Source organism: Schistocerca gregaria, chromosome X, assembly GCF_023897955.1.
Source record: "Schistocerca gregaria isolate iqSchGreg1 chromosome X, iqSchGreg1.2, whole genome shotgun sequence".
NCBI classification, from domain to species: Eukaryota; Metazoa; Arthropoda; class Insecta; order Orthoptera; family Acrididae; genus Schistocerca; species Schistocerca gregaria.
Genome location: NC_064931.1, coordinates 331,098,573 through 331,112,973, shown reverse-complemented (window position 1 = coordinate 331,112,973; position 14,401 = coordinate 331,098,573). Strand labels below are relative to the sequence as shown.

Genomic DNA, 14,401 nt, shown 5'->3' with positions numbered 1-14,401 from the left:
GCATTAGTGACAGCACAGAAGACAAATACCAAGTGTGATGGTTTGGAGCACCTTTGGATTCACCACACAACTGTGTGGTGAGGCTGCTAATGTTGAGTAAATGTTTAATGTGACCAAACATCTAATGTCATCAGTCTCCTATTCATGCACCTGGACAGAAATAGGGAACCAGCCCAGTATCCATCTTGTGAGATGTGGGAAACTACTTAAAAGAGTCATCCAGGCCGGTCAGCTCACCAACCCTCCACTGCTAATCTGCCAAGTGGATTCGATCCCAGGCCGACATACCTCTCCGTCCCGAAAGCAGCCATGTCAACACACATGAGGCTATGTGGGCAGTTTCTTGTTAAGATACTGAAGGCAATCTAAACAGCAACACCTACATCATGGTGGCTTATGAGTCTGTAGTACTGTTTCTCTTTCATGCAACAACACATACTATATTTTGGCAGAGGAATGTCCGGTCACACATGTCGAGGAATGTGAACACCTCCTTTGAATAACTATGTGTGCTTCTGTTTCCCTGGTCTCAAAATTTGTCTGGTATTTCACATAATGAAGATGTGTGGGGAAACAATGTATCAGTTACTTGTTGGTGTTGAGCCTACCACCCACAAGGATGGCAATTCTTCAGGTATATCTTATTTCATGTTATAATGTTTAGATGCACTAATTATCGAACTGGTAGGCATAACATAATACTGAATTCTTAGAAGACAAAGATCAAAAACTCTGTGATTCTAATTATGTGTGTATTGTCATGTACTGAATTTTTGGTATAAATACAGATAAGTCAGACACACTGATGATTCAAAACACTATGACTACCTATTCAATCATCTTTGGAATTCAATACAGCAGTTATTATACATGGCATGGATTTGACAAGTCCCGAGTAGTTTTCTGGAGGTATGTGGCACCAGATGTCTATGCACACATCATGCAGTTTCTGTAAATCACGGGCCAGTGGTTTGAGGGCACAGAGCTGGTGGCCAATAAAGTCCCAAGATGGGTTCTGATAAGGTGAATTTAGTGGCCAACACATCAATGTGAGTTCAATATCATGCTTTTCAAACCACTATAGAACAATTCTAACCATGTCACAGACATTTATATTGCTGGAAGATACCATCACCATTGGAGAAGACGAGAAGCATGAAGGAATGCAGGTAATATGCAATAATGTTCGCACAGTCGACAGCTGTCATATTTCCTTTGCTTACAACCACAGGTTCCATGGAAGCCCAAGTGAATATATACCATAGTATAATACTGCCCCCATTGGCCTGTATCTGTGGCACAGTGCACATTACAAGCAGGAGTTCACCTGGATTGCAGCATATCCGGATACGAACATCCACTGCTGCAATAAGAAACATGATTCTTCTGATCAGGAGACATGATTCCATTGGTCTGAGGTCCAATCTCAATAATCTCATGCCAACTGCAATCATAATTGACAATATCATAGGCAGTACATGGGAGCACAGTGGGCTGGAGGTGATGGAGAGGTGGGGGAGGGGGAGGGGGAGGGGGAGGGGGAGGGGGAGGGGAGGGGAGGGGGGTGTCTGCTGTGTAGCAACACATTCAACAATGTGCACTGAATAGTGTGCTCAGAAACACTTGTATCTGCACCATCAGCACTGTAATCTGTCATCACACCTGCCACAGATCACTGCCTATCCTAGCATCCACAGCGGGCAACTTGTGTTTCACCATCCTTCAACCACTTTCTGTAGATGCTCATGATAGTAGAGTGTGACTAGCCGACCAGCTTCATCTTTCCTGATATGCTTATTTCCAGGAGATGGGCATATGAATTTGGCCTTTGTCAAAGTTACTTATGTCAGTTGATTTCCTGCTTTTTTGGCCTATAATGTTGCTAGAATAATTCCCCATTTCTCTCTGCTTCACTCATATGCTTTCCTTACCATGGCATGATGGCATGTGCCTGCAACACCACCAGCTAGTATCAACCACATGATGGGTGGAATAGCGGTCATAATGTATTGGATCACCAGTGCTGCTTATTGCAATTGTATCTCTCTCTCTCACACACACACACACACACACACACACACACACACACACACACACAAATAAATACTTCAATTTACCTCTTAGCTTAGCTGCCTTTTCAATTACGAGATTGACTTGTTTCAGAGCTTCTACAAGTTCTTGATGATTCGTGCAGCGTATGTTATAACCCCGTACCAAGTCAGTGCTAATGTAATTCAGTTCTGCATACCATCTCCGAACATCCTTACTGCAATATAAAATTCAGTTAACCACTAGAAATTTAAAAAAAAGCCACATCAAATGGAGTCACATACACTGAAGGAAAAAAATTACAACATCAAAAATAATTAATTCAGAATAATGAAATTTAGGGAATACATTTGTCTAGGTAACATATTAAAGGAATAAACATTGCACGATCACAGATTAATTTAAGCATGAGATAAGCCATTGAAAATGTGAAATGCTGGCAAACTAATAACTGTTATAACTGTCAGAACATTGCAAACATGCATGTATTCTATTGTACAGATGCCAAATGTCAGTTTGCGGGGTGGAATTCCATGCTTGTTGCACTTGGTCAGTGGATACAGAGATGGTTAATACTGTTTGTGGACGATGCTGGAGTTGTCATCTAAGGTTGGTTGGTTGATAAGGGGGAGAGGACCTAACGGTGAGGTCATCGGTCCCATTGGTTTAGTAAATGATGGGGAAGGAAGCCAGCCATGCCCTTTCAAAGGAACCATCCTGGCATTTGCCTGAAGCGGTCATCCGAGGATGTCCCATATGTGCCCAATTGAAGACAGACCTGGTGATCCAGAAGACCAAGGCAACATGCTGACACACTGTAGAGCACATTGGGTTACAATAGTTGTATGTGGGTGAGCATTATCCTGTTGGAAGTCACACCCTGGTATGGTGTTCATGAATGGCAGAACAATTGAATCACCAGGCTGATGTACAATTCTGTAGTCAGGATGTGTGGAACAAACACAATAGTGATCCTGCTATCATACAAAACTGCACCTCAGGCCATAACACCAGCTTATTGCTAAAATAAGTTTATGTGAATAAGGATTTAAACAGTCATATCTTGTTTTATATGGAATTAGTCAACATCTTAACACACATTCTGTAATTTGTTTATTTAACTCAGCCAAATGGCTTGACAATGGTAATTTTGGCACTGTCTACAGATTTGTGAGACTAATGACTGTGCATGTGGGAGAGGAGCAAAGACAGTTGCAGCAAATGAGATGGGGCAAGGTGGAGTACTTGTTGGACATCAAACAGAACGGATGCTTTTCTGGAGATGTAGAAGAGTAAGATTGGTGTTTAACTTTTATTTTCGAGAGGCATACAGCCACTTCTCTGCAAGGTCGCAGGACTTAATATTATGCATATGATGTTACGTTGGGACTATGAAATACTTATCAGATCACTCGGTAATAAAATTTGATGAATGTTAACTTGATGCAAAGTATATTACAGTAAAGTTCTTGTTTACTAGTTGCATTTATTAATATTATGCATATGCTTTTTCTAGACTGTATATCAAATGAATCAAAAACTTTAAAAATTCGATCATGAATTTTAGCTATGCAGCCAGGAACAGCCTGGAAAAGGACTGTTAGGTCACCCATTCTTCTTACCTCCACCATTAACTTTTTTCAGGAGGGGGGGGGGGGGGGGAATCTTTCAATGATCTGAAGCTGTTGTCTGTTACCACTTAATTAAACTGTTTATGGTGCTTTTTATGATTAATACCAAGATTTATGACATTTAGGGCTGTTCGAAAAATAGAAAAAAGTGCATCATTTTTAGGCTGAGTTAGGAGGATCTGGTCTTTTTCAGCACTGGTCCTTGTGCTACTGGAGGGGGATGGGAGGCAGCATATGCAAATACCACACCACTCCTCTCCCCCACCACCACCCCCACCCCCCAATCTTCCTTTGACTATAATACCATCATGGTCACTAAATCATGTCTTTTTGTTAACCCCTTCAAAAAGGTTAGGTTGGTTTCTAGTTTGGGGGTCTAAATACTTTTCCCCCCACATTTGGATTGTAAAACTAGTTGTTCATGACAGTTATCTAATTAGGTGTTCAGTAATATTTTGGAAGTCTGTCTTTAGCACTCAAAGCACATATTTCCTGTCAAAGCTTGCCAAATTAAGATCACCCTCTTGAAATGACTGTGTTTAATGCAATTAAGACCAGCAGCCAGTAAAACATCCAATTACCAGTCCAACAAAAAGCCCATTTGCACTGGGTCACTGGGTATCTTCAGCCATATAATCTCATGGTTGGAATCACTTTTGACATCACTAGACTTAATATTTCTATTTGCTTTTAAAACCCACCACATAGAAGTCTTATTTATCTTACCAGTAGGTCTCCACATGTCTCTGAAAAGAAACTGTTTTCTACATCAGATTTCAAGTATTGTGTAATGGTGACAAGTTTCTTGGAGAAGGGTGGCTTCTGAGCCTTAGGCCTGAATACTTCAGTATTCAATTTCTACACATTTGTTTATTCTCCATATTTGATACTTGGGCCATTCTAGTAACTGGTTTCTGGGATAGTGTTCGTCCTACAATACAGATTATAAAGTAATTTTCAGGTATCATTTGTGGGACAGATGGGTATCCCCTGTTGATCACGTCAGCAATCCTACAACCTGACATGCTATGTAACATGTTTGTAATGACAGGAGATGATGCCACCCTCAAATGCAGGTTGCAGGCTGTTGCACCAGTTGACAACACAGTGTCTAGCTACCCAGACAGTGGACAATAAAAAAGGAATCAGTCTAAAGGAACTCACAACAACCTGTCTCTTAGAAAAAAAATATCAACTGAACTGGGGTAGGGAAGGAAAGGGAGAGGAGGGGGAGAGGGTGAGGGAGGGGAAGGGAGGGGGGAATATGAAGGGAGAGAGGGGGGGGGGAGAGTGAGTATTAGTTTTACTAGTACATAGACAAGTATCCTACTTTAGATGATGAGGCCAGCAACACTACTACTCCTGCTGCTGCTGCTGCTCAGACACAGTATGAACAAACTGTCACATCTATATCTGAACTAAATGACAGTGGCAGTTATGGAAGTACACAATTACACTACTAAAATCTGAAATAATATTACTGATCTAGCACACATTAAATAATGTGATATGAGGATGGGAAGTAAGAAACAATTTCAAAGAATCTTGCTATTACCACTCTATGGTTTGTATCATGCTCCATTTCCCTTTCTAATATTCCCGAATCATTGTTTATGGTTTTGGAGGGCAAAACAAAAGCAATAAAATGCATGCAACATTTTATCTGCTGTAGTGTAGCAGTTGTCACTGGCTGTCTAGTGGTGTGCAGGTCACTGATTCAATTCCCACCTCTTACAATTATTTATAATCTAACACTGGAGATTTCTGGAAAGATCTGTGACTTATTCACAGAAATTTAGAATTTGCTAGAATACTTTATGTATCTATAAATAAGAACACAATCTTTTGAGACCCACAGTTGAGTTTCATTAGTAAGTGTTAAGAGAAAGTGTCAAAAACTAACACAGTGGGATTGGTGGTAGAATAACATTGGGCGACTTTCAGACCTTGACAAAAAGAACTGAAAAATAAAACCACTTGTTAAATGCATGACATCAGTTGTAATGAAGTGGAGCAGTGACAGAGGTGCAAACTATCTAATTCCTGAAAATTATAAAGAACTTGCCTTGTACATAGTGGTGAATCATGTTCATGTCCATTAATACTTGTTCTTGCTTATTCACTTTCTATATGACCAGTACCAAGTCAAGAAATAATACAACAGTAACAAAAAATACAAACAGGATATAAAAGTATCTGCTAATTTTCCCTATCTCCAAATACCAAAGGATACTATTAATATAGAAAATGAATAATATGAGGGCAAAGCATTAAGATTCCATTGTATTTGCGTCAAAGTATTTGTTAAGATGAAATATACTCGAAAGGATACAAACACAACTTCCGATAAGAAAAACTACTTTTTATGCCTACTACTTCTCATTACGGAACAGAAGATGAATAACTGAACCTCCATTTTTTTATACCAATGCTTTGGCAGGATGTTTACAGCCACTAATAAAAAGTGATGAGTGATAATTGCTGCCTTGTTAAAAGCCTTTTGTGAACTGTGAGAACAATGGAAAATGGTATTAATTTCCTTCTTAGTTGAAGGTACATACTACAGACAATGAAAGAGTTCTGATAATAACATGAATGTACTTATTTGCAGATTTCTAGGTACGTAACAATATACGTAATACTCATTGTGGTCCCTCTCCTTCCCGGTAATTTTAGATTTTTCCTTTCTTTATGTTGATCTGTTTGCTAAGTGTTTGGAGGTGAAAGTAACTTGTCAATAAATGGAGTTAAACTGTGTGAACAAACCAAGATCAGACAGGACATGGGGAAGGGAGACACAGACAGAATGTAGACAGAAAGTACAAATGTTGTAGGAAAGTGTTGGTAGAATGTAAATACTTTTGGCTTAAAGGAGACCCTCACTGAAAACCAGAAGCACTGAGCCATCAATAGGCACTCACAAATGAAAGCTCGTAAGTTTTCTTTTGGTTCGTGTGTGCTATTAACAATTCGACCACATCTGCTTATCTGTGAGTGGTCTTCTTTAATCCAAAAGTGTTTACAGAGGAAAAAAAAAGTACTGTAGTTGAAAAATAAAATAATAAATAAACAGAAATAATATGCACAAATGTCAAAATAAAATATTTAATAAATATTGCACATAACAGAATGTTCCTACCTATGGAGTTTGGTTGGGGAGAGCCTCAACACTAGATTCATATGGCTCATGTGGTAGCATTTCAGGAATCATATGGCATGCCTGTACACAATACTCATGCTTACACACAGCTTAGAGTTGGGTATTCCTACAAAGAAAAATTGAGGAAACTAATTTTGCCATTGATTAACTGAATAGTTGTTTGTTTATAATCCACTTACAACAATATAACAGCAACTGCATTCTTACATTAGCAGCTACAATTATGCTTTTACAACATTACATGAAAGCCAAAAACTTAATCATCATATTATATTGTCACGTGTTTCTTCAATACATGGAGTAAAACATGTCTGAGGCAGAAACAGATGATCCACGCAACAGTAAAATCAGTCAGTCTGGAAATCAGCTTATAATCAATGCAAGCTGAACTATACACAAAATTTTCAGTGATTGTCAGACATCTCCCCCATTACAGCAGATTTTCAAATTCCCATATGAATAGGTTACTACTCGGTAAATATAAGAGTAACTGGGCAGCAAACAATCACACAAGAAAGCATGACAGACTGACAAGTCTTTGGGCAAATCCCTCTTCCCAGACAGACTTACAAGCTATCTCCCCCTCTCAAATATACCGCCCCCCCCCCCCCCCCCCACACACACACACAATAAAGCATGACAGATTGAGAAGTTTTTGGACACAGCCCTCTTTCTGGACAGACATACTTGCTCTCTCTCACTCTCAAATATCTGCCCCCCCCCCACGAACGCGCACCCACCCACCCACCCACCCACCCACCCACCCACACACACACACACACACACACACACACACACACACACACACACACACACCAACCAGAGAGAGAGAGAGAGAGAGAGAGAGAGAGAGAGAGAGAGAGAGAGAGAGAGAGAGAGAGAGATACTAATCCATGAATTAGTAGTTTACAGGACTGGGCTACATTTGGTGCTTTTCTTTAAGAAGAGGGGAGATTACAGATAAGAAACTTGTTGAATTACAGTCACTTGTGATGTAGCTTTAGTGCAAACAAACAATTTTAGGAAAATAAATCAACTGTGATTTAATAAGCAAGACATTTTAACAGAAGAAATAACTAAACTAATGTGAATTTCAAATGAAATATGAAATAGTAGCAAAACATACACATCTCCCAAGTGCTGGGCATTTTCTGCACGCATCACCAAGCTACGAACAAGTCCAGAATGGTCTGCCATTTCTGCTGCCAAACGAAGCCTGGTTTCTTGAAGATCACTTACTTGCTGAAGCAAAACAGCAATTCGTTGTTCTTCTTCAGAAAATTCTGCCTTTACCTGTAACACACATATGCTAACTAAACAAAATATATAAACAGATTAACTAGACATTACAAATATTAATCTAATTATTGTTTGACACCTAGCACTACCAGAAAGTAATTTCACAGGGAGACTGCACCACTCTTCGTAATACCAGCAGCATCATTGGCGAGCAAAAGGTAAAACACTATGCCATGGCTGTTAATGTCAGGTTTTGAAATAAAAGCCACCACTTATCCTTCTGGTAGCTCTTCAGTTGTTCTCATATGGCTGAATGAGTCCTGTGTCGTTCCTTACACAAACTGAAAATCTTTTGCAGTATTGATGGTTGAACCAATGTCTTCAGTCTGGCACTCAGATATGCCAACTTAGAAAAATGGATTTTTCTGTTTGACAGCTACAAGTTATCAGCATTCTGGAACATGTTCTTAGGAAACTATAAAACATAGTTGAACTTGGACTCGAGTTCATCTAATCCCTTCAAGTGATTTATTATTGTCTGGCTTCATTTTTCATGTTTGCGTTACTATTTTCCTTATAATTCACTTCTCTTCTAAATTACTAGTCTTTATTTTAAGTTATTTTCTTGAAACATTATAAGCTGAAAGAAAAGAACTAATGAATTGTGTAGCAACATGTGAGATGCCATAACAGGATTCACGTAACTGTATAAAAGTGTAAACCACACTTTACATAAAAAGTAATTTACCTAAGAGATTATGCAGTCAGAGACAAGTGTGATAATTAGAATATATATATATATATATATATATATATATATATATATATATATATATATAGAGAGAGAGAGAGAGAGAGAGAGAGAGAGAGAGAGATCTAAAGTGATATGAATAATTGAAGAAATAATGCACATGGTGACAATACTGATGACTGGATGGCACAACAATACCTGGAATGATGCAAATTTTATTTGAAGGTTGGCTTGAGGAAGGACTATTTTGTTTCATCTGTGCAGCATCTGTTCTTCAGCTTGGACTGAAACCTGTATTGATCCTACGTACTGTGACACTTCAAGATAAAAATTCATACATTTAGATAGTAACATGACAGAAATCCACACAGCTTTAAGTGATATTTGAGATGAACTAATGGCGAACCATAGCGACTGTTTATTGGTCTAACTTTTTTCATAGTGGCTGTGAGATGAAATAACGATGCAACATCAAGTAGGTCAAAAACACCAACATATCAATTAAGTGTAAAACCTGTAACAGATACTTTTGAAGAAGATCACTGTGTATAAGTAAAGAATTTTCTCATACCACAGGGAATCCACCTAGTTAATATTCCAAATTATGAAAAATGTTTTAAGCAAGACAAAAAATTCTGTCCAAAGGATTCCTAACTGCTTTACTGCAATAGTTTGAGCTATAACTGAAGTGACAGGTAAACATATCACCAAGGATTAGTTTAGTATCACACATTGCAGATTTCAGCTTTGGTGATAAATCAGATACCTTACAGATGCCCAGGGGGTCTAAATTACGTACAAATTGGAATCCTAACTATCATAATCCCAAAGAGAAGAGCAAAACAGACCATTCTGGTATCTCCTCAAAACCCTATCTGCAGATGTCTCCCATCTAAACTGTTTCTTCCAACAGAGAGCAATTTTATTGTTGCAGATCCTACATTATTTCTTGATGTGTGTCAAGTTTACTCTCAATATAATATTCTCGTGGATTCCACAGAATAATTTTTTCATTCCAACAAACAACTCATCTACAGTAACAGGAACCCCACAGTGAATAGCCACTGAAACATATTGTATTCTTTACATTGTGTTCACTCCAAAATGAATATTCCTGGAATTTAAGCTTTCATTGATATTAACGTGATGAGAAAAAAAGTACTTCCACAGACAAAGATAGAGGAGGAAATCAGCTATAACCTTGTTGAAGAATGTGTATTACATCAACAAGAAGTAATTTTAAAAGCTCCAGGATTATGGGGTACAGATTTGAACCCGATTTTACAATCAATTAACAATAATGTAAAATACTAGATAAATGACAAAGTATAGTCACAATGGAACTTAAAAGTGATGAGGGGACAGACACACTCACATGAATTGACAGGTTCACTGTAGCATTGGTGAGTGATATGTCCACTTAATCATTTTCTATCATTTCAAAATTCTACTATTTATAAGTACTTGTTGAGAAGTGTAAACAACATATGGTAGATATATTAAAATATTTTCCAGATTAAAAATGAAGAAATATAAAACCTTTTTCTCAGTGTCACATTTAAAACAGATTACCTTTTTGTCATCCCCATTATTACAGTAGCAATGGGTTTCAAACAAAAATAATAATGGGAGGTCCTTGACCTAACATGACTCACATTACAATAAGTTTAACAAACAAAACACAATGTTGTGACTGTATGCCCCTTACTACATTGCAAATCATCAAAACTCATAAATAACTTTTCTGGAATTTACCTGCAATTCATCCAAATTTAAAAAAGCTGCAAGGGATTGTACGATATCACCTGCAACAGCCATGCTGTGTGTTGCAATAACAAACTTATTTTCTGGTTGCATTGATATATTTACTCTCGTGTTGTCTCTTAGTGAAAGAAATGTCACATTCAGTTCATTGTTTGCTTCAATATCTGACAAAACCAGGAAATTCTGATTAATCCACATTGCAATCTGGATGCATGAAACAAAAGAAAAATATCTGATTGATTTATGTTACAGAATAAATATGACAGTTTTCATGTCATTCAATGGAACAAATATTCCAAACTTAACAAGTGCTTACCCTCTGCACCCTTTCATTTAAAGAGAATGACACATAGCTGGAGGGTAAATTACCCGGCTCCTCGCATAAAGCATACATAGCAAAACGTGGTAGCTGCCTTGTAAGCTCAAAAACATGGTAATGCTGGCTTCCACGATAACCCACCAAGGCCTACATACACATAAAGTTGACCAATGATAAAGAATCTTGAAAAATGAAAGTGTATATCCTATTAACTGAACACACTGTGCAAAACTAATACTTTACCTTTATGTGAATGTCTACTGGCACATCCTTTGGAGGATAGAGTGCAACATTCACATTAGATGATATTTCTGATTCTTTTAAGTGGATAACATGTGTCTCACCTTCAAATATGCCCTCAGCGAATACCATTACAACTCTTATTACAGTTTCATTGTTTGTTGCAAGAGCGACTTCAATGTGACCCTAGTAATGAAGCAAAAGATTTAGAATACATTTTCACCCAAGTCTAAGAATAAATAAATACGTACTTAAATTTATGAAACTGTAGGAAGTTCAACAGTTTGCTATTACTTTCATTAATTACACCATTTTATGAAAAAAGAAGTGTCAGCATATTGTATAATTTGTCAGAAAAAGGTGATATTTGATTTGCATACCACCTTCTAACACTAGTCATACTAGAAATAAACAAGTTTACATTTTGTAATTTCCATCTCGTTTTACAAATGTGTTATTTTTTAGTCACATTCCACACAAACACGGTTACATTGCTCTGGTTGACTATAGTGTACCAGCTCTGCAGCTCTACTGGTGTGAACATAGCCAGTATGTGTGTGTATGTATGGGCGGGGGAGGGGGGGGGGGGGAGGCACTCAAATTCGAATCTTTGCCTTTTGTAATGTAATATAGCAACTGTTTATGGCATTAAGAAAAACCCAAAGATATGAGACACATGCAAAAAGTTTTTATCTGTCAGGCAGTTGCATAACAGTGCAAACTCTGTCACAGAATGAAAGTTCATATGGCACTGAGCACTATGAGACTCAACATCTAAGGTCATCAGCCCCTAGAACTTAGAACTACTTAAACTTAACGAACCTAAGCACATCACACACATCCATGCCTGAGGCAGGATTTCAACCTACGACCGTAGCAGTCACGCGGTTCTGGACTGAAGTGCCTCGAACCGCACGGCCACCACGGCCGGCTCACAGAATGAAAGGTTTATACTGAAATGAAATACTAAACCTGTAAAATACGGATGAGTGAGCATGATTTAAAAAAAATTGTTCAAATCAGTGTGTACTATACAAAAAATACACACTGTTTTCAGTTAAAATGAAAAGGTCATATTCATTCCACAACAGTCTGTCCTATGAGCAGGAGGAGGGCTCTAAGCATCACAGGGCAACGCCTTGAATTCTCTTAGAGCATTATGTCACTGGTATGGCAGTAACGGTGGAATGTCACTATTAAGTGCTTGGTTTCAACCCACATAGTTCCTCCCATAGATGCATCACCTTGCCTTAATAACAAAGTACAAGAATTCAATGAAATTATTCATTATATCACAGTATATTCCACATATCCTACTTAGCTACTCATTGGAAAGCTCAATTGTCTAAGATCTCATGTGCCCCATTTGAGAGTTCTAATGTTATGTCCAAATGATGCATCTTTCCTTTTGTCCTAGTGCAAATGCATGGGAACAAAACACATGCGCAAAACTTAGTGAATAGAACATACTGTATGCAAGTGCGCTATCATGTCCACACATTGGCTCACAGTTAAAGTAGTCTGATGTGCATCCATGTCTTTGCGCATTAATTTGTGCCATGTTTACTGTTATGAAAGGTGACAAAAACCATGAAGGCAACTTTCGGTCACACAATATTTAAATAACAGAAGTACAGTATAAGACATAAAAAGTGACAGTGATATTTTGTTTGCAAATTTCATGAGGCAGTTACAGCAAGCTTTCAGATTTTCTGCTTGAGAAACTGAGAACTTGTACCTCTAAACAATACATTCTTATACGTAATGCAATTTCTGCAGTGATAAGGCTGGAAATAATATTTTGCTAGGCAGCAACTTATATACCAATTTTAGTTATTTATTTCACGGCTCGAATCACAGTATTTCAGTATTTCGGTGATTATTCCTGAAACTGAGAAACAGAGTGAAATATAGCAAAGTGGAGTTATTACAATTACTATTACTCTGCTTCTCTTAAATAACTAATTTTTCCCTCTTATCTTTCATCTGAATCTGTTTATATATACTACTATGTAGGCAGTGCATATGGTACTTAAAAATGCCAAAATATTGTACATTCACATAATTTTACTATCCATGTGATAGTGCACAGTCTGCTGATTAAAATGGTACATGTGGTTTTGTTTAAAACCTTGTTAATTAAAAGACATTAGTAATGGCATGCTATGTAACAATTAGTGTGAGCAAATCAGTAGTTTTGACAGGATCGATATCACTCATTAGAAAAAACAAATTTCATACTTTCTAGCAATAAAATTAATTTTTCAAGAAACTAATTTACTCTAAAAATAACTGTAATTAAAGTCTGGTTACGTCCACAATTACTTTCATCATTTGGGCACTTCAACTCATTTAATTCCCAGGCTTGATGTCATACTTTTGTTACCCCAATTTTTCTTAACCAAATAACACTCTTCGTTATCCAATTAGGCCAATAACTAAGAATTTAGATAAATAAGCAAAATTTTGAATCTGGAAACTTTACACGAAATTAGGGAATTCATTTCAGAGCCATACAGTGTGCTTTCCTAACCGCCTATCTTCAAATTAAAGCAAATAACTGTTGGAAACTATATTAGTAAATTTTCACTGTTCAGTTTCACAAACTAATATTTAACATACAAGATTAAAAAGTATCATTACACCAGTCTATATATATTTCACCCCACCAAAAATCCTCAGTCAGCATCTAATAAGCACACACTCAACATATCTATGAAAGTCTATAAACATCATTTACTTACTTGGGTTATCTTTGTGAGCTACTATGGTAAAAAGTTAGTATGCCGCCACACTACACAATGAAATATATATGGGCCCCAGCTGACTGTTGTCTGTTATACAGCACAAGAGATTCCCAACCTGGGAACCAATGTGCTACAACACATGATATCCAATTTGAACAAATTAGGTATGAACTAATACATGTGCATGCTTGCACTGTTGGAATGTGAGTGCACACACAAATTTGAAGAGGAAAACAGCATTGTGTGGATGTACCTTAAGGATAACTCATTGATTTACAGTAATTTAGGATCATGGCAGAAGGATCCTCTCTCAACTACTGAAGTACCCTTTACATCATATGACATCATATACAGTTTGATGGAGCACCCAAGATGGACCCTCTCCTTAACTTACATCAGTCTGTGTTCACTGCACCATAATTCAACTCATTTAAGAAGGGCAAAGGATTGACTTTAAAATACAATATCTCTTGCACTATGACTCATGTGCTAAAACACTAT

General features: G+C 37.5%; 1 protein-coding gene across 5 annotated transcripts in view; it reads right to left on the bottom strand.

Moving 5' to 3' along the window:
• Positions 1-14,401, bottom strand: part of LOC126299091 (Bardet-Biedl syndrome 2 protein homolog) — a 159,376-nt gene that overhangs the window by 38,443 nt on the left and 106,532 nt on the right. For 3 of the 5 annotated variants that reach the window (XM_049990763.1, XM_049990764.1, XM_049990765.1), the window contains 5 exons: positions 11,157-11,339; positions 10,911-11,060; positions 10,586-10,798; positions 7,967-8,133; positions 2,118-2,266 (listed from right to left, as the gene is read on the bottom strand). In XM_049990763.1, coding sequence (XP_049846720.1) covers positions 2,118-2,266; positions 7,967-8,133; positions 10,586-10,798; positions 10,911-11,060; positions 11,157-11,339 — 862 coding nt within the window. The remainder of the gene's footprint in view (positions 1-2,117; positions 2,267-7,966; positions 8,134-10,585; positions 10,799-10,910; positions 11,061-11,156; positions 11,340-14,401) is intronic. The other 2 variants (XM_049990766.1, XM_049990767.1) reach the window with 1 other exon arrangement.